This window comes from Schistocerca americana, chromosome 2 (genome assembly GCF_021461395.2).
Source record: "Schistocerca americana isolate TAMUIC-IGC-003095 chromosome 2, iqSchAmer2.1, whole genome shotgun sequence".
Taxonomy (NCBI): Eukaryota; Metazoa; Arthropoda; class Insecta; order Orthoptera; family Acrididae; genus Schistocerca; species Schistocerca americana.
Genome location: NC_060120.1, coordinates 832,452,358 through 832,480,003, shown reverse-complemented (window position 1 = coordinate 832,480,003; position 27,646 = coordinate 832,452,358). Strand labels below are relative to the sequence as shown.

Sequence of the window (27,646 nt, the reverse complement as noted above, 5' to 3'; positions counted from 1 at the left end):
CCGTTGCTTTTGGTGTTACCAAAGGTTGTTTTGACTTTCCTGTATGCTGAGTCTGTTATTCCGACAATCGTATCTTTTTCGATGTCTTCACATTTTTCCTGCAGCCATTTCATCTTAGCTTCCCTGCACTTCCTATTTATTTCATTCCTGAGCGACTTGTATTTCTGTATTCCTGATTTTCCCGGAACATGTTTGTACTTCCTCCTTTCATCAATCAACTGAAGTATTTCTTCTGTTACCCATGGTTTCTTCGCAACTACCTTCTTTGTACCTATGTTTTCCTTCCCAACTTCTGTGATGGCCCTTTTTAGAGATTTCCATTCCTCTTCAACTGTACTGCCTACTGCGCTATTCCTTATTGCTGTATCTATAGCGTTAGAGAACTTCAAACGTATCTCGTCATTCCTTAGTACTTCCGTATCCCACTTCTTTGCGTATTGATTCTTCCTGACTAATGTCTTGAACTTCAGCCTACTCTTCATCACTATTATATTGTGATCTGAGTCTATATCTGCTCCTGGGTACGCCTTACAATCCAGTATCTGATTTCGGAATCTGTGTCTGACCATGATGTAATCTAATTAAAATCTTCCCGTATCTCCCGGCCTTTTCCAAGTATACCTCCTCCTCTTGTGATTCTTGAACAGGGTATTCGCTATTACTAGCTGAAACTTGTTACAGAACTCAATTAGTCTTTCTCCTCTTTCATTCCTTGTCCCAAGGAACCTTTTCTTCTACTCCTTCCCCTACAACTGCATTCCAGTCGCCCATGACTATTAGATTTTCGCCCCCCTTTACATACTGCATTACCCTTTCAATATCCTCATACACTTTCTCTATCTGTTCATCTTCAGCTTGCGACGTCGGCATGTATACGTGAACTACCGTTGTCAGTGTTGGTCTGCTGTCGATTCTGATTAGAACAACCCGATCACTGAATTGTTCACAGTAACACACCCTCTGCCCTACCTTCCTATTCATAACAAATCCTACACCTGTTATACCATTTTCTGCTGCTGTTGATATTACCCGATACTCATCTGACCAGAAATCCTTGTCTTCCTTCCACTTCACTTCACTGGCCCCTACTATATCTAGATTGAGCCTTTGCATTTCCCTTTTCAAATTTTCTAGCTTCCCTACCACGTTCAAGCTTCTGACATACCACGCCACGACTCGTAGAACGTTATCCTTTTGTTGATTATTCAATTTTTTTGATCATGGTAACCTCCCCCTTGGCAGTCCCCTCCCGGAGATACGAATGGGGGACTATTCCGGAATCTTTTGCCAATGGAGAGATCATCATGACACTTCTTCAAATACAGGCCACGTGTCCTGTGGATACACGTTACGTGTCTTTAATGCAGTGGTTTCCATTGCCTTCTGCATCCTCATGTCGTTGATCATTGCTGATTCTTCCGCCTTCAGGGGCAATTTCCCACCCCTAGGACAAGAGAGTGCCCTGAACTTCTGTCCGCTCCTCCGCCCTCTTTGACAAGGCCCTTGGCAGAATGAGGCTGCTTTACTGTGATAGATATCCCACCTGACGTGGCAAAATGGTTCTGTTTCATAATTGTATCAATGTTGCAGTTTTGCATATTAAAAGCGTGTTCAGTGCCTTCTAGCCAACTTGTATTTCAACTTTCGTAACATTTATAGCGGTACTCTCACACTACTTGTACATACAAATCAAATTCTGAGCCCTCATTTTATCTTAGACATAAAATTCATGATTAATGAAAATGCTAACTTGAGCATAAAGTCTCCTGCCAAACGTGTTAACTTGGAGTTTCCTAATTACTTTGCGTAATGATTTTTTAACATTCTTTGACTTCGGTATCCGAGGAATTATTCCTAGTTTCGTTAATCTCGTGACAGATTCCCGCGGACAGCAAATTGGTTGAGAAAATAAATCCGTGAGGATTGGTCGAAGAATTGCATTTTGGTGAGTAATGTATGTTATCCATGTTGTATAAGATTTCGCGTATACATTACCATTCTCGAACTAACATTCAAGTAGGTGCCAGCTGGCTCGCTCATGCGTAGATCGGAAATCGCGTGTAAGCAGCGCCTTATTCCGATTCTAGCTATTGTTTGCAAGCCAGACTGCACGGGAAAGTGTTTCAGGCGTTTCTAGCTGTCAGACTCAAGCATGCACAGAGCTGGGGACTAAGAGTGGGGGTGGACTCTACGTCACTCGTATCTTGGTTGTGGCGGGTTCTTCAGTTTTTTGGAAGCTGTTCCAGTTTCCGGGTCCCATTATTTCATGTTTACGCTTCATCGTTAATTGTAAGGAAAGCATTTTTACTTATTCCTGTAAAATCACCTTTCTAAAAGTGCAAAAGAATAGCAGTTGGTTGAAACATGAAACTTATAACTGTCTTTTGCTCAAAATGTTCAGCGAATCGGATTTTCTGTCGAGTGACGAGAAGTTGGAAAAGTTTCATTGTACCAAAAGACAAAAAAACGAAACTTTTACGAGAATGTGATACTACAGTATAGCGACATGGATTTTTGCAACATTCGTGTGCGGCGTCATGTGGTAGAGTCATTATAATAAGCATCAGGCAAGGGGAATAGGAAGCTGCTTGCACTACTGCATATTCTGATCTGGCCACGAAGCAGCAAGCTTTAGAGACCTGGCAGACAGAGTTAACATCTGTGTTGGTTCCTTACACTATGTCATAGAAAGAGTGACTTTGTTTGTCGTTTAGGAGTCGACGTCATAAAGTGGCCGTCTGACGAGGAAAGGACACAATTTGGCCTCGGAAAACAACAACATTCCCTTGCAATTACAAATAGTTTGTGATCACAACCGACAGATTCGGGACTTACTCGTCGTTTATCCGTGCTCTGTCCATGACGGGAGAGTGTTCAGGACGTCAACACTTTACCAAACACTCGAAGAAAAGTGCGAGGATTTTTGTCTTTTGGGTGACAATGCCTGCCCCTGAATTAGCAATTTATTAACCCTGTTTAGAAATACAAGCCATATGATGCAAAAAGACAACGAGAGTTCGAATAAAATAGATGTTTATTCCGTAAGTGACCGTTTTCGAGTTAATACCAATCTTCGAACCAGCCAAGGCTTGCAAAGTTAAATTTACGTCCAAAATAACAATACATAATGTGTGTGTGTGTGTGTGTGTGTGTGTGTGTGTGTGTGTGTGTGTGTCCGGTCCCAAGTGTACCTGCCATTTATGTATCGGCGTTGTGTACCGTTATTTTGGACGTACATTTAACTTTGCAAGCTGTGTTTACTTCGAAAATTGGTAATAATTCGAAATCGGTCACCCACTGAATAAATGTCTATTTTATTCGCAACTTTGGCCGTCTTTTTTCATCGCAATTCAATAAAAGTTGCTGTCTCATAACATCCAGCATGCTAGGAGTATGCAAATACAGGGAATTTGTGTAGAGTTCTAAGTTATTTTAACATGATGCAGGAAACACCTTTGACGTTTGTTGATCTAACTGCCGCCTTCGACAGTGTGGAGGGAAAGCCGTATGTACAAATTTCTCCGCACCATACTCTGCAGAACAATGGTTTGACTGGTTAACAGCGTGCTAAGCGATCGGAAGTTCCAGGTAATCACTGGAAGCAACATAAGTAAGGAGAAGAAGCTAAACGACGGATTGCCCCCAAGGATCAGTTCTCTCACCATTACCATTCGACCTATACCTACCCGACACTTCGTCCAGAAAATCCTGCTATGCCGATGACCTGGCTCTAGCAGTACAACACCAGGAAATACAGACAACAGAAGAGATTCTAACCAATGACCTGTCTGTATTAGACAATTACTTCAAAATCTGGAGACTCCAACCCAGTGCGAGTAAAACAGAAGTGTATTGCTTCCATTTAAATAATCGGTTGGCGAACGTAAAACTGGAAGTAAGTTTCAGAGGCAGAATTCTACCCGTGCATAGCGACCTGCCACTTTTAAATCGTCAGAGACTGAAATCGCGCCATCCAACTCTGTGCGATGCTGCTGACTTGGTTACTAAGGATTTCAAACTCCTTGAAAAATGGAAAGGTCGGTGGGAAGCAGTGACAGATGTGCGCCTGCATAACATCTCAGGTGCTAAACTTCCAAGTGGATTCGACCTACAACGAAAGACCTGGACTAACCTCAAACAGAATACGTACCGGCCATAGCCGATGCAGGGATGCTCGCTGTAAGCGGAAGAAGCTGCCTTATCCAGCTTGTGACTGCGGGGCTCCATATCAGACTATTCACCACATTGTCAGTGAATGCAGGATTCGAGCCTATCACAGTTCTGAGAGGATTTACCGCTAGCAGCTCCAGATGCAGTGCGCTGGATTGAAGGACTGGATATTCAGTTGTAAAGCCAAACTTAAGTTTCTTGTGTATAAGTTAGTACATGTGTGTATGCGATTTAATTGTATTATAAGTCTGTACTAGCCATACGCTAAACAAAATAAATAAATAAAAATGGCACTCTCGAAAAGCAGGTGTGTTGTTGAACACTGTTTTGGACGGTTAAGACAGCGTTTTAAACAGTTGTGCCATCTAAATTTGAGGGAAGTTGAAAACATAGGTCACTTCATTCCAAAGTCGTGATCTGCACAATCTCGCCGTGGGAGATAACTTAATATTCGAAGAAAACTGAGTTACATGTAGTAATAGCTGTATTCCTGTTTGGTAGACTGGTTTACAACATTTAAGATTTTCTAAAGCTACTGATCCGCCACTGCGCGCGACGGGAATGCAGCCAGAAATGGGACGATGAGCGTTTAAACAGAGCAAACACGAAGGGTTTCTACATAAACGGAGGTACGCATGCGCAGTAATGCCAGTTCGGAGGTTTGAAAGTAGCTTTCTGGCAGCTGCTTGAACAAACCAGTCCAAATCACACGGACAGGATCTGACGTCACGAAATGTTTTTGTGAAGCGGTCAGCGGGACTTGGAACTAAGGAAGCACGTGGTCTGCAGTAGTGGAACGGAATTTGTTATTGTAGTGAGCAATCTGGTGGTTAAAACAGTTAAATAATGCTGAGAAGTAGAAAATCATCAACTTGTATTACGCAAGAATACCTTCTAAAATATCCATGTGCGGTATTTAAATCTCCCTTGAAACCATCGGAGCTGAACACTTGATGAATTTCATCTCGCTTGGAGCTTCGCCTGTGAAAGGTATTTTGTACTTTAATATTATTTGAAAATAATATATGATAAGTTCGTTTTATGAACAACAAACTTTATTAAACACGGCTGTATTCCACCCAAATTTGGTGTTACGACTACAGTCGATGATGCAACTTCAAAATTTGTTTACTGTTTGTAGTAGTTAACCATTGAGCTACTCTATATTTTATTCAATGAAAGTCACTAGGTAATTACAATTATAAGGTCTCCAGTGGTACGTCGCATTCAAAATAAGTACAAAATATACCCTTTACTGACGACACCGGATAGGCGGGAACCTTGAATTAGTACAAACTACAATCGAAAATTTTATGAGGCTTTAGTAATGTAGGGTTACAGCAATTTTTTACAAGACGTTGGGAAATTTTGTGTAGGTGCAGCTTCCTAATATCGTTGAAGGGAAATTGTGGCTGAGCAAATTGAATTAACAAAAGTACACGTGAAACACGAAACAAATTGGCATCAAATGTAATCATTAATTTGCGACAATTCACGTGCAAAACATGGTCAGTCACCAGTTGTACCTATCATGGAAACAACTGCATTTCTTGAAAGTAAAATTAAAAGGCTTTATTATTTTCATTTACTTGACTATACATCCGTATTGACGAACGGTAATCCAATACTGGGCACTGGCACAATATTAGAGAACTGATATTGTGGCACCAAGGATAGGCACTTTGTAGAGAGAACCAAATGGTTACAATTAATAAATTGGCAACTTGAGGTTCTGCTTTATCTCACGCTGTTCATGGGTACTTCGCAAATACTATGACAATGTGAAGAATCATAACTCATTAACTTTGTAATTGAAAATTACTGTTATTACTATTGTTGTTGTGGTCTTCAGCCCAGAGACTGGTTTGTTGCTCCTCTCCATGCTACTCTGCCCTGTGCAAGCCTCTTCATTTCTGAATAACTGCTGCAACCTGTTTCCTTCCGAATCTGCTTAGTGTATTCATCTCTTGGTCTCCGCTACGATTTTTACCCTCTACATTTGCCTCCAGTACTAAATTGGTGATCCCTTGATGCCTCAGAACGTGTCCTACCAACTGATCTCCTCTTCTAATCAAGTTGTGCCACAAATTCCTCTTCTCCTCAATTCTGTCCTATGCCTCCTCATTAGTTACATGATCTACCCATCTAATCTTCAGCATTCTTCTGTAGCACCACATTTCGAAATCTATTCTCTTCTAGTCTGACCTAGTTATCATCTATGCTTTGGTTCCAAACATTGCTACACTCCATACTAATACTTTCAGAAAAGACTTCAAGACACTTACATCTGTACTCAGTGTTAACAAATTTCTATTCTTCAGAGATGCTTTTCTTGCCATGTCCAGTCTAAATTTTATATCCTCCCCACGGTGAGAGTCATCACTTACTTTGCTTCACAAATAGCAGAACTAATTTACTACTTTAAGTGTCTCATTTCGTAATCTAATTCCCTCAGCATCACCTGATTTAATACGACTGCATTCCACTACTCTTTTTTTGCTTTTGTTGATTTTCACCTTATATCCTCCTTTCAAGACACTGTCCATTCCTCCAACTGCTCTTCCAAGTCCTTTGCTCCCTGACATAATTACAATGTCATTGGTGAACCTCAGAGTTTTTGTTTCTTCTCCATGGATTTTAACACCTCCTCCAAATTTTTCTTTTGTTTCCTTTACTGCTGAATAACATCGTGGATAGGCTACAAACCCTATCTCACTCCCTTCTCAACCATTGCTTCCCTTTCGTGTCCCTCAACTCTTATAACTGCTATCTGGTTTCCGAATAATTTGTAAATAGCATTTTGCTCCGTGTATTTTACCCCTGCCACCTTCAGAATTTTAAAGAGAATTTTCCATTGAACATTGTCAAAAGCTTTTTCTGAGTCTACAAATGCTAGAAACGTAGGTCTGCTTTTCCTTAACCTATCATCTAAGATAAGTCATAGGGTCAGTATTGCCTCACATGTTCCAACATTTCTCTGAATCCGAAGTTTACGGAATCCAAATTGATCTTCACAGAATTTCGCTTCTGCCGGTTTTTCCATTTATTTGCAAAGAATTTGCGTCAGTATTTTGCAACTCTGACTTACTAAACTTATAGTTTAGGAGAGGAAGTGACAAATAGTGGTACAGGATACCCTCTGCCACACACCATACGGTGACTTCCTGAATATCGATGTAGATCTAGACAGCACAGTTGCTAAAACACTGACCTCATATTCCAACACACACAATTTGCTCCTACCATCCTGATGTAGGTTTGCCATAGTTTTCCTAAACAATGCTGGGGTGGTTCAATCATCAAAGTCATGGCCGATCACCAGCTCCCCAACTTATCTTCTGCGTATGTAGTCAGACCTATTCTGGAGGATTCCAGATGCCACCATTAAATCCATAAAAGCAGAACACCATGGCATCCCTGGCAGTCAGTGATTTCCTCTCCTGATAATGTGGGCAGAGGCAGCTATCAAAAGCTTGAGTTTTATTCGAAATGATGTGGCTTGTAAAACGAAGAGATTTTATTAAAGCATGCCAACATGAAAGAGTGCAGTAATACTTTCTGTTCTGTGCACAGTTGATGTACTGCTATGCCATCTTAGTTGCCAATTACCAGTCAGCTAAGGATGACAGTTGTGGTCTTAACCTTTTTTTTAAATTTGTTCTTAAATTATTTGTTTCCCTGTGTGGTGTTTTTCTTGTATGGAATAGGTGGAATTGCTGAGGGAAGTGATGAGTTTATTATGATACTTTTTTTGAAGGACATCATCTTTCGCTAAACTCTCGTTCAGAACATCTTCTATCATACGCAATCTATTATTTGGTTCTTGTTGATCATTATCAAAGAAAGCAGCAGTGTAAGTAACAACAAATAGCAGTCTCTTGCCATTGTTTCGCTAATGAGACAATTCCTCTCTCTTTTTTTTTAATTGTAAGAGGCGGTAGCGTGCACAAAAGCAAGCCATACCGCGAGCGGTGACAGGTCGTAAACACATTATCAGAATGCGACAAACAATGCACGACACAGTACAGTAATGCATTTTCAGCTTAAAGTGACGTAAACACCTATAACAAAGAGAACGGCACTTATCAGATCAAAGAAAAATTAGCAACCGATTCAAACCAGACGAAGCATGTGAAAAAGGTAGGGTATCCGTATAAATACGGACGGAGCGCCTGACACATAGCAATGGTTACCTGGTAAAGCTTAACTGCTAAGCTTACGACTCAAACTAAACTACTGTAGCTGTATTGTCATTCATTCAACCTAAATTGTGTCTTATATTGCAATGGACCAACTTCGTTTTGATTTGGAGATGCGGCCTAAAACTTTTCTCTCCCCTTGAATTTCGAGTCTCAAATTTCAGGTGCAGCTTAGATTTGAGTAAATACGGTATGTAGACATATTACTTACATATTATAGCTTTAAGCCACGCCAACCTAATGTAAGCTGGCACATTTGTATGTTGTTGTCAATACAGTTAAATACATTCGTGATGTTGTTACATAGTGCGAGCACACGTATTCAAACATCGTAAAACAGCATAATCTGTAATTGCACATGTAAATCAGTAGAAATATTGTGATCCACTGTAGGTACAGATATATGCTAACATAATGAGATTTGCCTCGTTAGATGAGTGGCATTTATTTATAAGGCGTGTCTAGAAAGTAAGTATTCTTTCAAACCATATTTTATTTTTACAAGGAAGAGTATTTCTTAAAATATTTTTCTACATGCTAGCCACCATTGTTCATACATTTGCCGCTGTGCGAAACAACTTTTTCTATGCCCTCTTCATAGAAAGATGCCATCAGTGAAGACTGTCACTGCATTGCTGTCACTTTCAAAGCACATTCCTCCAATAGCTGTCAATGTGGTACGGTACTGTGAAACATTGAGAAAATTTTGGCATGCATACTTCAAAACAAAAGGCATGGAATACTCAGTTAGGGCTTTTGTTGCTTCGTGGCAACGCACATCACCGTTCTGTCTTCACTGGCAGCATTTTTCCCGGAAGGAGGCACAGAAAAGTTGGTTTTCTTAACAGTGTTGGCAACTACGTAAAAAAAAAAATATTAAGAAATGCTTTTTCCTGTAAAAAATTGTTTGAAAGAAATATGTTTGAGTTTTTTTCCGAAAATAGTATCTACGTTCTGGATGTGCCTCGTATATATTCACTGCTTTTTCAGGCAGAAGTTGTAGTGAAGGGCTTCACGGCAAACATGCTCCATGAGTAGACAGCGAGCGCAGGCCTATGAGCTGCGAGTACTGTACCCCATCCATTGTCACAGGCTGTGGGAAGCCATATGAAGACTTGTGTAAGCAAGGAAATCAACCCTGAGGGGAAACTCCCTTTCACATTCCAGATAATTTACTTCGAGCTGTACATCAGCACAAATCGTCAGCAGATGGTTTGTCAGTTTTCCATTCAGTTATGCTAGGAATTCTGATTTTATTTCCCAATGCAACTCGTGCTCCATCTATAGACATGCAATCTGATATATGTCGTGTCAGATGCACATTTTCTACACTTTCATCAACACTGCTAAGAATGTCACATCCAGCTGTGTGCTTGTGTTATTTACATATAGGATACTAAAAAATATGCAACAGACTCTTTACAAAGGTTTTGCTAGTGGGTTTTGAATGTCATCTGACATAATCTGTGTGCTATGCATGACTGTTAGATTTGATAATGACACCACACAAAACTGTTCTACCATAAGATATAAATGTTCAACTACCAAGCATTTTTGTATTAAATCACCACCCGTTATCCTTCTCATTTTGCACTTCCATATTCTTTGACATGGTAAGACAAATAGCGTCTGTGTAGATTGAATGTACTGCAAGTATTCCGATGATACACTAAACATTTTCGTGTAAGAAGATAAGGTTCTTCACACTGCAAATTAAAATATGAAGATATTGTTGGTGTTATGCAATGCCAACTCGCCATAGCTCCTCTTAGATGGCACCACTGTCAAAACAGTTTGCACTTCTGTGTTGTTGCGACCACACGGTGTGTGTGCAATTCCCTAACTCCCTGCCACGCCACAATTGCTCTGCTTGTGAGTAAAAGCATCAGCAGCTGTGAGTGTTCACTATAAAATCAGATAGTTGTTAAGCTCTGCATTAGTTGATAGTTGACTTATCTGAATTCTTTTTATAAAGTTGACATAAACTCATTTCTAGTTAATATAAATGAATAATTGTCACTGCATTCAGTAAAGTCGTCTGTCTCCAACTTCATTTGTGCATGTTCTGCATACTTGAGCTATTGAATGGTTTCACTCTCCAAGTCTTTCCGTTTTAGTCTTATTGTTTCTCAATTTGTGTTGTAGGTTCTTCGTTCCCAAAAGCTAAACCAAAACATGGTCTGATAACAGTGACGAGGTTGGCCTGCCTCAGGTTAGTTCTGCTTCCAGCCTACAGTCACTGGTGGATTCAGCAAACTTCACCACGTGTCTTCGTATTGCTGACAACACTGTATGTGTTGCAGTTAGTTTGCGGAGTTACATATTTTTACTACTGTTCACTCACTGAAGATGGAACTCTTGAGGTAAAATTTTGAACTCTTTATCACAGAGGAAATTAATATTTTCTCCTTTGTTGTAATCAATGTCAGTCCCATGCTCAGGGAGTGAGTGTTGGAAGCAAATGTGGGAATCCTGCATTGATGTCTTAGGAAGTCCCAGTGGTGATAGTTTGTCATTACCTTAATCTTGCTGTTTATGAATTTTTTGTGTGCTTTTGTGTGTGTGTGTGTGTGTGTGTGTGTGTGTGTGTGTGTGTGTGAGAGAGAGAGAGAGAGAGGGCGGTGGTGGGGGGAGAGAGACTGAATAGTGTTTGTGTAGTGCAGTGTAGCATTTTGTTATGTTTTTTTTTGGATGAAGGGAAGGAAGAAAGCAAGCCTCCTCTGGAATAGTGTCCTGGGGGTTGCTGAACTGAACATCCCCATTCAACAACCAAATCACCATTAACCGTGCGCTAGCCTGGAGAAGGAAAGGATACCATAAGTGTTGTGAGGTTTCTGACACCCTAAGTCTTTCTTGCGAAAGCTTAATCTGGAGATATTCCCCCTACAGTTTTACTGGAGTAAACTGAAACTATTACAGTTTTTTGAACATTGACTGAAAAATGCTTTTTGTGAAATTAAAATTTGTCATTTTTATGTTCAAAAGGGAGAAAAGCATAGCTTCAAGCCAACGTCACTGTCATTTCTGTGCTTCACTAAATAAAACACTTGGTTAGAGGTAACATCATTGTGATAAACTGTAACTCAATACAAGTACATATCAAAAATTCTGACTAAAATGTCAGAGTTCAGGTGGTACTCAGTAATTTTCAGAAATGCAGGCTTCACACATTTTGTAACACAAGAATTTTTTGCACAGAAACCTTTTTTTCTGTCTTTTGACTCAAGAACAGCTGTGGCCAAGCGGTTCTAGGCACTTCAGTCCAGAACTGCACTGCTGCTACGGTCGCAGGTTTGAATCCTGCCTCGGGCATGGCTGTGTATGATGTTCTTTATGTTAGATAGGTTTAAGTAATTCTAAGTCTAGGGGCCTGATGACCTCAGATGTTGAGTCCCATAGCGCTTGAGCCATTTGAACCATTTGAATATCTCCCAAGTGTGTTAATTATATGAATATCATTCCATTTAAATTATAGGTGTTTAGAAACTGCAGTTAAACTCCTGATTGTGATTGCTATATAGCTCAGGTGAGAGGAAATAAAAGTTGTTAATGTTGTGTGCTGCCCTCCCTCTCCTCACTCGCCATTAATTTATCAGGAGCTTTGTGACACCATCTTCCTCATCACACCTGGAATTGACAGGGATTTTATTTTTTCCCCCAAATTTGAGTAGCCACCCTGATTCAATGAAGTTAGAGGCCATCTTCTTGGGATTATGTCACATCTTGTAACTAGAACACTATTTGTCCACTTCATTCACACACCCGTTTGTCTTGGTATACTCGCAAGCAGTGATCATTTTTGGCATCTAAGCTATCCTTATATTTTGTCTATTTTATCATTATTATACATCTTCAAAACAAGCAATACACTCCCTCTGAAATATAAGACCCATTGTCAGTACTTTTTGGGAGCAGAACATGATGGTATTTGTAAGTCCCTTTGTGGTTCAGTTTGAGTAAGGATTAATTTACCTCCTCTTCCTCCTTATTTTTTGTAGAAGGGTTAGCTAACCTACAAAAGATTAATTGTTAGAGGTATTCTGTTTAACCGGTTATATAGGTAATTATCCTCCTTGCGCCCGGTATGGATGATATTGTTCTCTCAGCTACAACAATGATGGCATTGCTGAGATTGTGTGGCCCCGCTGGTTGTTTTCCTACATATATACGTAGATTTTGTGTTCACAAGATTCTGGTTAATGTAAGGACAAAAATTTTAATGCCATACTTACGTGGTTAATTTACTACTTTCAGTCAAGGGTTACCATTTGTCCAGTTGAATAATATGGCTTTCATGTGGTAACAGAGAGATTGAAAACTGTGTAATTGCTGCCAGTTTGTCTCTTTGTATACTGTGTGATTTGCCGTTGAACGAAAGACACCAAAGAACAGACTAATTGTTGGAAAGTCTTTGTACATGTAAATATGCCCAGTCCAGTCTCGGTATTAGCCCATAAGTCACCTAGATTTAATCTAAATCAAACAATAGAAAATCTAGGATGGAATGATGACAGTATTAGGAAAGGAGTCCGGCATCAGTGGCCAGGCACAGTGGTCATATGTGCGTGAGTTGTGATTGCGTGAATGTTTGCGTGTGTGGGTTTTTTTTTCTGCTTTAGAAGAAGGCTGTCTATATTTAATCTGTTTGATATCATTGCATTGTGCATAATGTCTGTAGAAGCTTTTACATCAGATAGTCCTTTTTATTTTATGTTTATGATGTTCATTGTAATTTTGAGAAATAGTACCACTATACTTGTTGGTATTTCCCATCATAATCCCCAGCATATTGTCAGTATTAAACAGGTGGAAACAATAGAGTGGAAAAGAATTGCTTCTTGCCTAATTTCTAACATGAGGCAGATATGTTCTTACAATATTAAATGCACTTGTCCTTTTCTTTCTAAGTGGAGCTTTCATGCTTGTTTTAGCTACCCCACATTTTTCCTATCAGACAACCTGAAATTTCATTCTCTTTCTCCTAATTTGAAGGAATTTCAGCATTAGCATTACCTTGATTCTGTGTTATACTCTCTACATGCTGATTGCGTGACCATCAAAAACTTTCATATCAACTGTCAACATTAGCTTCCTCTTCATATTTCCATTCTTGATTGAGTTTTGGTATGTGGGAGTGCAGTACTTTGCACATTTACAATATACATTGCTCAACAAATTTTGTAGAACTAAATTATCTGAATTGAAGAGTTGACCATTTTAAATGTAACTATTCTGTTGCGAGTGTGGCACACATCAGTTGAAGAATTTCAAATTCATCATTGTTGCTTGTGTCAGACTGACAGGCTATACATTGGTGTAATTTAGATTACAAAACTAGGTATACACACAGCAGGAGAAAATGTTTCCAAATCCAATGTCAGGCACCAAAATATGTGTCATAACGTATATGAAAGCCCACTAGACCAACAAGGTTAATAGTTTCAGCTTCCCCACTACATGAAACACTGTAGTGAGGATTATAATTTGATCCAAGAAACTGGTTCATAGTTTTGTTTTCTGGTGATCTGGATCTTGACACAACTGCCCTTCCTCCTCTAGCTGTTAATCTGGGAGGCAAAAATTTTTTTCACCACCAGGATTTGAATTGGCTATCTACTAGCCAAGTGCTACTGCTCAAGCATGCATTAGTGACCACAGCTATGGAGGCTTAAGTTTATCGTAAGAACGTGGATTCGTAAGTATGACAAAGAAAGCAAGTAAATGATCACATATTTGTGTTATATTATTTGTGCAAAATATGGAGAACAGGAGCTATATTGAAGCAGAAAAGTTATTGTGAGGTCTTAGAAATTTATTTGTACTGGAGATAAGTGTCGGTGAATTTTTACAAAATACAGCTTGTGTAACTCAAGATCAAGGAAATGAGCACCAAGTCTCTTGAATAAGAAAGCTTCAACACATTTGTTGCTATTCTAAAACTTTTGACTGACTGAAAGCACAATAATAATGATGTAAATTTACCTTTAATCCTGATAACTGAAGGCAGCGCAAGTATTTTAGCCTTCCAAAGTGTTGAACTTGTGGGAAAATAGGGTTCAACAACCTTGATTGCTTAAAATTTGGTGAACAGGAGATGAATTACACTGCAGAAAAAAATTAAAAGTAATTATTGAATGCAACACATGTAATACTACTCAGGCATAGTATCCAAAAGTAACCAAAATATATTAATTAAAATTATGTTGTTTCCTAGATCTTGTAAGTGATTAAGTACTTCGTAAAGAAAAGTATGAAAGCAAAGGACATTCATGCCGATTTCCATAATACACTGGGGGACTGTGCTCATTCATATTCAACTGTTGCCAAGTGGAAAAATGAATTTAAATTTGTTCGGGAGAGCTTATATGATGATCCGCGCAATGATCAGCCAAGATGTGTCACTACTCCAGAAATCATTGCAAAAGTGCACAAAATGGTCATGGAGGATCACCGATTGAAAGTGTGTGAAATTGCTCAAGCTTGCCAGATGTCATCTGGAAGGGTATATCACATCGTAACTGAAGAATTAGAAATGAAAAAATTATCTGCCAGAAGGGTGCCGCAACTATTGATGCGCACCCGCACACGTGCCGTCGTCATGGCAAAATTACATGAACTAAAGCATGAATTGTTGCTGCACCCACTTTATTCACCTGATATGGCTCCGTCAGACTTCCATCTCTTTCCAAAACAAAATTTTTCTTGGTGGACGAAGATTCACTTCAAACGAAGAATTGATAGTTGGAGTTGACAACTATTTCTCCTGGCTTGGAGGAAACTTAATTTCGAGATGGGATCAAGGTACTTGAACATTGTTGGACCAAGTGCATTAATCTACAAGGAGACTACATTGAAAAATTAAAAAAAAGTTTGTGATGTAAGTACTTTTTTCCTATTCCGTTCAGAGAACTTTTCAACCCACCCTTGTATGTTGCATTATGCAGCATTGTATCTTAAATAAACCATTTGGCTATCCACTTATAACATGGCACCAGAGCATTGATGCGCTCATACATCGTTGCATTTATGCACTTTTTTATTTTGCAAACATGTTCTGCTGTACATTATCTTTCCAAACTGGGCTTCGCCAGATGTTGAGTGATCCCAACAAATGAAAACTAGTTACATTTTCAATATTTGCATGCAGCAAACCATTATTTCTGACTATCTCTCATAAAATACTTTATCTGGACACTGTTCGCTTTGAAGTAGCGCCAATTAGATCATTTCACGTTTCCACATTTTGAGGCTTTTACCAAAAAAAAAAAAAAAAAAAAAACTTTCCCATCCTGCTCTTCCTTATTGTAAATTATGGTGTTCGTTTTAGTCTTGATAACTATAAACACATAATTTTTAATAAAATGCCAGAAACTGTTGCAATTCCCGTTCTATTTTAAAAACTACGACTAGTTTCAGCCTCCAAGGCTTTATCTGTTGGTGTATGTCAGGCGGCCTGAGTCATTCCGTGTTCTCTCAGGTTGCCTGACGTATACCAGTGGAAATGGTATTGGGGGCCAAAACTGATTGTTGCTTTTTGGAATAAAAAGAAAAATGCAACTGGTGTTTTTATTTTATTGAAAATAAATACTACAGTTGTGCAACCTCCGTATGCTGGGCAATAAAAATATAATTGGTAATTCATATCATTTTGTTGCTGTTTTTGGCTTCATTTTCAATTGCCTTCACTAATTTTTTTTTTAAATTTGTTTGTACTCTCGCTTCTGGTCAAATATGAGATAGAACTGCAAGTTGTTGAAAACATAGTTTTTTTTCCCATGAAATATGTGAAATAGCATTGATTGCCTAGATTGATTAATGCATAGCTCTCTTTAAGTTCATGAAGATGCTAAACCACTGTAAATTACTGTTCTAAATCTTCTTCCTCGATTTCCAGTGCCTTGCTGTCATTTAATGATGCTTCAGTTGATGGCCACTTTTTAAATGATGTGCAAATGTGGACTATTTGATGACCTACAACATCAAACCCTTATTCACTAGTGCAGCAGTGGAGGAGACTGTTAACATTCCTCTAGAATGTGTGGCAGTGAAAATTTGCAAAACTGTCCATCACGATCTTTCGACATCCTAGTTCAGGAATAAAGGAAAATGTTTTAAGCATATGGTTGGCATAGCTAAGGGATCCCCACTGTAGCTATAATATGTTTTGAACTAGTTGTCATTTGACAGGTAAAAGGCTGCATGGTTCCCACTGTGTTGCCACTTCTGTTCTGGGGCGCAGCGCTGCCTATAGCATTGTTTGTGCGAAGCTAGTCTGCAGCAAGCCCTTGTAACGAGAAATTTGGGTGACTTTCAGCTTTGCGAGCCTTACAAAATGTGATGAAAGTAGTCAAAAGAGGGCAGACTGAGGCTGCATGCTTCAAGGAAACTTTCAAAAAATGTCAGACATGGCTTTATTATAAGCAGTCAGTCATTTGAATTCATGTGTTCCGTGAGGAAGAGGAAGTATTTTGAGAGAGAGAGAGAGAGATGCAGTGGTGCCTCTACTTCCTGTAGATAAAATGGTGGAGTGAATTGCAGTTGTACTACAAATCAGCAAATGATGGCTGACAAGAATCTGCAAGGAGAAATTCACGAAAGAAGAATCAGGTGAGTCATCTAAATTGGGGATACCTTAGAAGAAGAGGTGCCTCAAGAAGAGGGTCACAAATCTCGACTCTTTCCAGGAAGGTTAGATTTGTTGTAAAATATATACATATTATTCAAGGAAAGAGTATCCAACACTCAAAAAGCTACATGCTACCCTAGTTACAGTGGATTTATCTCACTGTAGTAAATTGTCCTTGACAAGTCGTGAACAGTTAGGATTCAACCATAAATCTATTTCTGGAAGCAAGTTATTAATGAAACACCACAATATTGCAGCCTGGTGCCACTTTCATAGGAAATTAGTAGGACAAATTGTGGGGATATTGTTTGGCTTGATGAAATATAGGTGAATGTGGGGCATAGTATTAAAAATGCTGACTGTTGATACCATCAGTGGTGGTGCGGCAACTCCGATCAGCAGAAGAAAAAGAATAATTGAATCAGGTGCTGACAATTCAGAAGGTTTCATTTCTGATTGTGTGCCGTTGTTCACTTCAAAGGAGACTTATGACTACCATCAAGAGGTGAACCACATTACTTCTGTGAAATGGTTTAAAGGCACTGTGCTTCAAGACGAAACAAATAACTTTATAATCGTCATGGATACCTCTCCGTATCATGTAATTATACAGGACACGGCGCCTGCAAAGGCAACAGAGGAAAATTATGTTTGCTGACTGGAGAAATATAAGATACGGATTGACAGTAGCTTCACAAGGGTGGAATTATAAAACTTGTCACAACACAAGCCAAAGGACCCAGTTCACATTGTGGATGAAATAGCAAAAAAACGCGGGCATAAAGTTCTCAGATTGCTTCTCTACCTTTGGCACTTCAACACAATAGAACTGATTCAGGCACAAGCTAAATGCTATGTTGTTGCAGAAAATAAAAAAAATACGTTGACTGTTGTATAACAGCTTATCAAGCAGGCAGTTGAAAAAAATGACACCAACAGGCTGGCAAAAAAAAGGGTAGTGAATCATGTGAAAGGAATGCTACAGGAAGCATGGAACAATGACTGTGTTAAAACAGTGTGTTGAAGTCACTGATAGTGTCGCTGGACTCTGAATTAAGTGGTGTCTCCACATTGTTGGACTAGTATGTAGTGCATAGTGAACTTTCACGAATGTCTTACTTCCATTAAATTTTATGTTTGTTTCGATGAATTTCTCTTTCCTGTTGCGAGACTAAATAAAACTGTTCAGCCACCTCCTGTCACCACCTTATAGTAATAGTTTTTTAGATACACAATTATAGAAAGGAAACTTTTGTAGGCATGATAATTTCTCCTGTGTCAATAATCAACATAACACCAGCCCTAATTGAAATTAAGAAAAATATTTGACATGCTTAGAGATACCATTTAAAGCAGTACTGTACATACATTTCAGAATTTTTATAATATTTTTGTAAGAGATAGAGACTTTAAACTTCATACTTGTTACAAAGTTAGACTCTGGCACAAATACATAAAAACACCATTTTCAGAAGCATATATGTAGGAAATGCAATGGAGTATGAAAATTTTAAGAGATTTGTTGCCAAGTGAGTTATTTTAGTAATCAATGGAAAAAAAGTATCGCTGTGAGAGTATTCATTTTTGAGATATGATGTGGAAAGTTTGAAGCAGTTAACAAGCAGCAAAAATTAATGTAACTTTCCCCAATTAAAATTAAGAACAGATTTTTGACATGCTGAGAGACCCTGTAGAAGTTATTTCATATGTGAATTTGAGATTTTTTTTTACTTGATTTTTGTGGAAGATAGAGACTTTAAAACAGTTTTCTATCACCACAGGGAATGGTGCACTGTGATGGCTGCTGGCAGACTGTGCTTGATGTGACAATGCTGCAACTTTGGAGCTTAAATATCAAGTGACAACTAGTTTGAATGGTACTGTAGTTGCAGCAGACATCTGTATGAAGACATTCAAAGTATTAGTGCTCCACTCTGCACCATGTGACCCAAATGCTTGCTTCAGTACGTGGAACACGCCATTATCATTTATCATGTGGTCAGAAACAGAAGAGAATTGCGTAATTTAGAGTGGAGAAGTCCACAATGCACTCTTTAACTAACAGCCCACATAGAATTAGTGGTGCAAGTCACTTGAAGGAGGAATTGCAGAAAGTGCAGTCTACTTGTAACTGTTCGCTGAAACAGCAGAACAATATGTAGCGTTATGCCAACATACAACAGTACTAAAAGGAGGAGACAGAACAAATGTGCTTTCAAATTTATGCAAGTTGTTAGTAAATAAGTTGGACAAATTCTTGGAGCTGGTGTTGGGTCGCTCTACTGAAGTAGCAACAAAATCACAGATATCATAGAGGACGTTGTCAATAAGTTACATACGCCTGAAGTCTATGAATTGGGCTGTGAATGCAGAAAAGTTTACATTGGTGAAGTGGGATATCCTATTAGCATACACATAATCACATAATGGAACATCTAAGGCAATCCCCCTCAGACAACATAACAAGTCAGCAGTAGCAGAACATCTCAGTGAATGTAGCAAAACTATATGATTTCAAGAAGCTTGTATACCAGTACTAACAAGTCAGCCATCCACCATTAAGAGAAAGATACGAGAGGTGATTAAAATTGTGAAACATTCTGTCAACGTGAATCTTGATGACAGTACTCCCAAACGCTCCCACCATGTTGGCTGCCAGCAGTATCTGGCCCATGAGCTGGCAGTAATTGCAAGGCTGCCCATCAGGCGTGGCAGTAAACATAGCAGCCAAAGGTACATATTACACTTACATTGTTTCAGCTGCCAGGAAGCACAATGAAGCAAAATACGTAATCACTGTACTTGTCTGCTCTTCATTCACTGACGGAGGCTAATATGAATTAAAGTAAAGGCTAGCATCAGTGAAAGGTGTCAGTCTCCAAACACCCCCCACCCCACCCCACCCCCCTCCTTCCATCCAATTAAAATTGGTGATGTTCCTGAAAACTGATTCTGTGCACAACATGAAATTACATGGTAAAAATATCTGAATGAGGTGAATACGTCACCTGATGAAGGTAATTTGAAAAATGTTTGATAAACATGACAGTGCAGTCACATATTGAGAAAGTTTAACTGAAGTTCCTGCTCATTTTGATACATTTTCTTTTGCCAAGTAATTGTGTGGCACCCTGCCCTTATATTCTTATGTACTCATGTGGTTTCTGGATTGATTGCAGACCACTATTTACTTTATAGTGGCAACATTGGGATATGATCAAGCACTTGTGGGAAATTGAGAGGTTTGTGTGCATTGTTACAAAATTCATCCTCTTCACTAAATAAGAAAGAGTTTGACTTCCAGGTGATCAGTATCTAAAGTGATTTGTATTTAGAAACTAGTTTTGCAGGGGAGTGTTATTAATCTCCCAGAATTGCTTTTTAAGGATGAAATCCATTTAATGAAAAATACTGGGTCCAAATGCATTGATCTAAAAGGGGTTGGATTGAATAGGAAGTGCTTTTTGAGCCTAAAAGTTCAGTCTTGTACTGCCAGGTTGGGAATTTTTCACCATACCTTCTTACATTTCTGGGGTTATGTAGTGTCAGACCAAATGATGCAGGTTTGTTTTTTTCCAGTGTGTTGTTGCTGTCCTTAGATTACTGTGGTATACCTGCTTTCGGCCACACACAACTATTTTGTTCCTTCTTTATTTTATATGCTTTTTATACTGTTCTTGTAAATTATACAGACATATGACATCACTTCCTTGGATACTGAAAGGTCTTTTTAGTCTTATTGGACAAAATGTTGATGGGATTGTGTTATACATTTCCTTAACCATTTCAAAGTTTCTTAATTTACATTTAGATACCAAATACCTTGTCACTTAAGAGTAATTGATGGTAGTGCAATTGGGCTTGAAATGCTCTGCCTATTCCTTGAGTTCTGCAATGAGCTTTATTAATCTAATCAGATTTCTCGATAGCCCTATTTGCACAAAATGTGACAATTTATCCTTTACTGTGCAATTACCTATGTGTCTTTCACAAATTTCATGGCTAAAAATTGTTACATTATTTCTGTATTCAGCAAGAAAAGCAACATCATTATTTATTAATTTTTGCTTCTGTCTACAGAGGGTCACAGCATCAGAAGTGATGGTACCAGTTGCCATGATGATCATCCTGAGTGTAATACACTCACAGATAGTATCAACTCATATTGGCCCATGCAGGCAACCATCAAGCCAAAGGCCACGTCGCAGCAAGCGGACACGTAGACGTCATGCAAGCAGCTCACGATCACGCGCTAGTCACGGTTAGTTTCTGACTGATATATCTTTATTAAAGGTGATTTTTTTTCTGTTTGGTTCATAGATAATTGACTATAGAGATAAGGTATTGATTCCAGCAACTCCTGACATGTACTGAGTATGAGTAGTCTGCTAGAGGATATTGAATTTTTTAAAAAATTAGCATTTCCTCAAACCACTATAGACCATTTAGGTGCTTCGCAAACTTATAATGGTAATTTAGTGTGACAAACTGCGTGTTGGCTTTTCTCGGGTTCTTTGGCCGATGTTTGATAATTTTTCTGACATTTCGCCAGCAGGTGTGGCCGACATTGTTGGTGGTGGACTGAAGCTGAGCTCAAGGCCACAGATTATATGTACCGGGTGTGCCAGCGTCCAAGGGCTTTTTTTGGTCATTTCCAGTGTGGTTCTCCGCTTGCTGCTTACAACAGTTGTTCGCTGCAGCACGGTAATCCAGAATCCGTTCACCTTTAGGCTTTCTTCTTTCTTCCTGAAGCTATTCTCGTGTTTGTGTATTTCTATAGCTTCTCTGAACAAGTGGGTGTGATAGCTCTTCTCTGCAGCCAGAAATTTTGTGTCGGTGAATTTTACTATGTGATTGACCTCACACAGCGCGTGCTCTACCACAGCCGATTTCTCCACCTCCCCCAGTGTACAATGCCTCCCTTGCCAATCTGATACACTCTTTCATCTTCTTTGTCAGTTTATAAATAGTCTTTACGTAGTGTTTGCGCAACATACGGCTGATTCCGTCCATCACTCTGGGAATTGTAACTTCCCCTTTTATATTGATTTATTGTTAATGAATGATGCTCGGGCTCCGGCTAGCTTGCTGTAGAATGTTTGTGAGGAAAGTCACAAAAAAGAATTGTCTCGCTGCACTATATATTATTATTATTATTATTATTGGTGTTTTGCCCTTAAAGAGCGCATTTGGACTAAACTACATGGCCAGTTCCTTTTGCTGCCTTCCTTGCTGCCCAAACTTCCCTCATTCGCTCGCTGTGTTTCTGTTTCCAGTCCTCTGTCCATGCTTCTTGTCGGCTTCGTGTCTTCGGCTTCATCTTGATTGCCTTTTTGGTTGCCCATATTTCTTTTATCTTCTGGCTGTGATCTTGCTTTCGTTCTTCGCTCCATTTTATGCCTGTTCGTTTGTCGCATTGTATCTCATGTAGTTTACTTTTCTTAATGATGTTTCTGAACTTTATTCTGTCGTTTATTGTGTCTGCTGTTATGTTGAGCTGCTTCAGGTCGTTTTCTACCTCTGCCACCCATTTGTTGTTTCTAGTGGTTACCCAGTCAAAGATCTGTTTGGTCAGCCTGTGTGATGGCATTCTGTGTAGGTGTCCATAGAATTGTAGTCTGCGTTTTCTAATCTTTTCTGTGATTGTCTCCGTATGTTTGTACAGTTCCTCTGTAGGTTTCTTGATCCATATTCCATTGTTGTTAGTTGCGCCAAATATTTTCCTAAGTATTTTCCGTTCTACTTTTTCTAATTGTCTGATACGTGTATGCCCTCGGATTAGTGTGGTCTCTGCTGCATATAGTGCCTCGGGGAGCACCACCGTGTCGTAATGGCGTAATTTGGCTTTTTGTGAGATAGACTTCTTGTTGTAATGATTCCACACTACTTTGTATGCCTTGTCCAGTTTAGTCTTTCTTTCTTCATTTGAGTCTCTGTTATGTCCACTCATTTGTAGTGTTTCACCGAGGTATTTGAAGTTTGCTGTTTTGTAAATCGTGCCATACTTTGTGTTCAGAGATGAGAGTTTCTTTGTGCTCATAAACTGTGTCTTTTCGTAAGAGATCTGTAGTCCAGTTTTGGAAGCGATTTCGTGCAGTTTTTCAATAGCGTCTTTTGTTTCCTTTATACCTTTCGTGACAATCGCCAAATCGTCTGCAAAAGCCAGGCATTTAATCTGTAGGTTTCCTAAGGTTATCCCCTGTTGTGATGTTTCCCATTCTTTTATGACCTTATCTAACACCAGATTGAAAATGAGAGGTGAGAGGCCATCGCCTTGTCGGACACCTGTGCGAATTTCGAAGGGCTCTGATAGTTCCCCACAGAACTTTACTTTGGAGGTTGTGTTGGTTAAAGTTTGCTCTATGATAGCCCGTGTTTTGTTGTCTACTTTGTATTCTGCTAGAATTTTGAAGAGAGTTTTCCGGTCGATAGAGTCGTACGCCTTTTTGAAGTCAACAAAGGTAATGATCAGGTTCTGTTTGTGTTGTAAAATCATTTTCAGGTTCCAAATTTGTTCCGCACGAGACCGCCCTTTACGGAAGCCTGCTTGGTATTCCCCAATCAAGTGGTCGGTTTGGCATTCTAGTCTGTTCAGTAAAGCTTTAGAGAGGATCTTGTATGTGACCGGTAGTAGGGATATTCCTCTGTAGTTGTTCGGGTTAGTCTTGTCACCTTTTTTGTGTAGTGGGTGTATCAGGGCAGTTTTCCAGTCATCAGGAATTTTCATGGTCTTCCAGATGTCTTCCAAGATCCTGTGGATGTCTTTGGTGAGTTCTGGGTCTTGTAACTTCCAGATTTCCGCGATGATGCCATCTTCTCCTGGCGCTCTACGATTCTTGAGTGACTTTATTATTTCTTTAACTTCTTCTAGAGTTGGAGGTTCACTATCTGGATTGTATGTGCTCGTTTCTGTCATCATTTCTTCCATGGGGGGGTCCGTGTTGAGCAGTTTTTCAAAGTACTTTGCCAGAATGTCACAATTGTTTTTGGTATTGGTTTCTAGGGTTCCATCCGGTCTTCTGAAGGATAAGTTGGGTGGTTGATATCCAGTCATATTTTCTCTGAACGTTCTGTAGAAGTTTCTTGTATTGTTCTTCATGAAGTCTGATTCGATCTCTGTCAGTCGCCGTTTGTCATACTGTCGTTTTTCACTGCGAATGATTTTGCTTGATTGCTTCTGTGTTTTCAAGAAGTTCATCCAATTCTCTTGGGATTTATGGCAACTAAATTTTTTCCATGCACTGATTCGTTGGTCAATAGCTTGGTCACATGTGTGGTTCCACCAACGGTGTTTCCGTGTTCGTGGTGCTTGTGCTAGTTTCATGGCCTCTCGGATTCTTCGTGAAAGTTGTGTCCAGTGTGTCGTTTTCTCCATTTTAATTTTGTGTAATATTTGTGTCTGGTTTAAAGTAACGTATTCTGGATCTGGTCTAACCATTTTGTTCTTCTGGAGCTTTGCAACGGCGAACAATGAAATGCTGGAAAAATGTATTTTTTCATGTATTTATGACGTGCGTGGTCAATTCTTACATTCTGTACAAGAAACTTTGGCCTGTCTCTCACAATTGAACCAGCTTGTTTACTTATATGGTGAACCTGGGGAAACAAATACTCGAGAAATCAGGTGATGAAAAGCAGGGTTCAGCAGCAAACAGGCTGAAAGCAAGGCATTTCCCCACTCACGTACCATTGACAAAAAGCAAGAAGTATGCATCAAGAAACTGCATTTTTTGCTCTGAGAAGGGCACATGCAGTACTGGCAAACTAGTGAAAAGGCAGAGCAGATGGTGGTGTGAAGAATGTAACGCAGGATTGTGTCAAGCAATATCACATAGAGACAAATTTTGCTCAATGAAAAGAGTTGTATAAATTCAATGAAATAGTTTTGTACATTTATTTTTTAATAAATTCTGATTTATTGCAATTACAAACTTTTTTCTTATCTCTGAATCTTCTAATTATCAAAATATAATGATTCTGTAAATATGGGATATCTTTCAAAAAACTTTAAACAGATGTTGAGGTATAGGATGAAAATACAAACATCAATTAAAAGATTTTGCTTTTCTTCATTATCTTTTGGTCAGGAACCATGCAAAAAAGGTGCTGAAGTGTACTACTTCTAAGGGATTGCAGCAGTCCCTGTGGCCAGACTGCAATGTGTTGAACATTTGGAAATGCCGATCTATTAGTTAAAAAACAAAAGGTGAAATAATCTATTCATATTGACTGCTAGTGTGTCAAAAGTGTATTTTTTGTTACAATATATAGATGTCTTTTGGATGGTGCTCACCATTCAAACATTTCACACAAATTCTTATTCCACTATTGACAAAATTAAGTAGATGAAGATTTAAATGAAATAATAATAATAATAATAATAAAGATTTTATTGTCTTTAGGCCATTACAGCAATTGACAACGTCAAATGAAGTTACAATTTATAATACAGTGTGATAATATATTTTAGCCTATATTACAATAGATGTACAGTGGGTCATCTGTTGGATTACTGCATTTTACAGTTGAAGAATTCATTGATATCATAGAACGGGTGGGCAATAAACCATTCATGCAGTCTTTCTTTGAATGTATGTTCAGGAAGATCCTGTATGGCATGTGGCAGCTTATTAAATAGCTTGTGCCCTGTGACTTCATAGCTATTTATTGATTTTGATAGTCTGTGGTAAGGCGTGTATATGTGTTTGATGCTTCTTGTGTTGTAACAATGTACATTTTCTCTACGTTTCACATCTTGTAGGTTCTTCTTCGTAAAGATTAAGACATTGTATATATAGAGGTTTATTACAGTCATAATTTTTTGTTTAGTAAATAAGGGTTTGCAGTGAGCCTTATGTGAAGAATTTGTAATTATCCTAATGGCTTTCTTCTGCAATAATAGGATGTCATGTATATGACTACAGTTACCCCATATGCCATAGGATATTATACTCTGGAAAAATGCAAAATAAGATGATCTGATGTATGTTTCAGGTACACAATTTCTGAGTTGTCTTAATAAATAAATTACTCTAGATAGTTTACTACTAATATAGTTTACATGTTGGCCCCAGGATAACTTTTCATCTAAATAAACTCCCAGGAATTTAACAGAAGTAGGGTCATCAGATAGTGGCTTGTCTCTTAGAGTGAAGATTATCTGCTGAGTTTTATTTTCATTTAGCAGGAAAGCATTTGCTCTGAACCAATATGCTGCGTGAGTGAGTGTATTTTCAGCACAGGTTTTAAGATCATTAAGATTGTTACTGCTATGGAGAAAAGTCATATCATCTGCATACAATACAGTGGTGGATCTAATAAACGAGGGGAGGTCATTGATCATTATCAGAAACAGGAAGGGCCCCAGTACAGATCCCTGAGGCACACCTACTTTAACATTTTCTATGTTTGACATTTCCTTACCAACACAAACTACCTGTTTACGGTTGTTGAGATAAGCTTTTAATAGTCTGAGACTGTTTTCTTTGATGCCGTAGAATTCTAGTTTCTCTAGTAGTGGCATGTGTTCAACACAGTCGAAGGCCTTGCTTAGGTCACAGAATGAGACCTGAGGAAAGCCTTTGTTCTCAAAAACTTTGAGGGTGTAACTGACTACCGTGTTGATTGCATCAATGGTCGACACATTCTTCCTAAACCCGTATTGTGTAGCATTAATTATTCCTAGATTCTCAAAGTGAAATGATAATTGTTGGTACATGATGCATTCTATTACCTTGGAGAATGCGGGTACTATTGAAATAGGCCTGTAGCTAGATGGAGAGTCTTTATCTCCCTTTTTGTATACTGGGACGATCCTAGACAGTTTTAACTCATCAGGAAAATATCCCTCAAGTAAGCACTTGTTTATGCAATGGTTTAAGGGGTAGAGAATGCGGTCACACACTTTTTTTAGCAGGTTGCATGATATGCCATATCTAAGCTATCAGATGATTTCAGTTGTTTTATGACCCCTTGTACATATCTAGGCAATACGTCGGAGAAGGTTACCATGCTTGTATTTAGTGACTGTCTACCCCAATTTTGGGAGAGTAACTCTGATGGACTAATGTCTAGTTTGATAATTGCGTCTCCTATTTCTTCCACTGAATTAATAAAAAACTCATTGAGTGTTTGTGGTGGGATATTAATTTTGTCTTTTTTAGTATCTCTGGCAGCACTGTTAATTACTTTCCAAGCGGTTTTGCATTTATTGGTGGAATTATGTATACTGTTGGCATTGTAGGTTTTTTTGGCTTGGAGGATGGCTTTTTTGTATTCATTCCTGCATTCCACATAGGCTGATTTGGCACAGTCAGACTTCATACTATTGTATATGTTGTACAGTAACAAAACTTGTTTCTTTAGATCTGTCAGCTGTTTAGTGTACCATATATTTTGTCTGTTTTGAGATCTGGATTTGTGGCTGCTGTCCATTATTTTGATTTTCTTTATGGGAATATTATGGTTAAATAGGGTCAAAAATGCATTAAAAAATCTATCAAATATTATTTTGGCTGGCAGGTCATTACTTGATGTGTAATGTCCATCGACACTACAATGGCCAAACCAGTCTCTGTCAGCAAGGGAATTACGAAATGTGTTAATTTTATCCTCAGTTGTGGGTCTGGTAATCACAACTGTTGGGACAGGT

The 27,646-nt window shown here is 38.8% G+C and overlaps 1 protein-coding gene across 5 annotated transcripts in view; it reads left to right on the top strand.

The window, feature by feature from the left end:
- Positions 1 to 27,646, top strand: part of LOC124595478 (protein phtf) — a 191,902-nt gene that overhangs the window by 74,548 nt on the left and 89,708 nt on the right. For 3 of the 5 annotated variants that reach the window (XR_006978211.1, XR_006978210.1, XM_047134237.1), the window contains exons 3-4: positions 10,515 to 10,732; positions 21,076 to 21,256. Coding sequence is in view for 1 of the 5 variants with exons in the window: in XM_047134237.1 (XP_046990193.1) it covers positions 10,515 to 10,732; positions 21,076 to 21,256 (399 nt within the window). In the remaining 4 variants the exon portion in view is untranslated. Of the gene's footprint in view, positions 1 to 4,913; positions 5,161 to 10,514; positions 10,733 to 21,075; positions 21,257 to 27,646 lie in introns of those variants that run through there. The other 2 variants (XR_006978212.1, XR_006978213.1) reach the window with 2 other exon arrangements.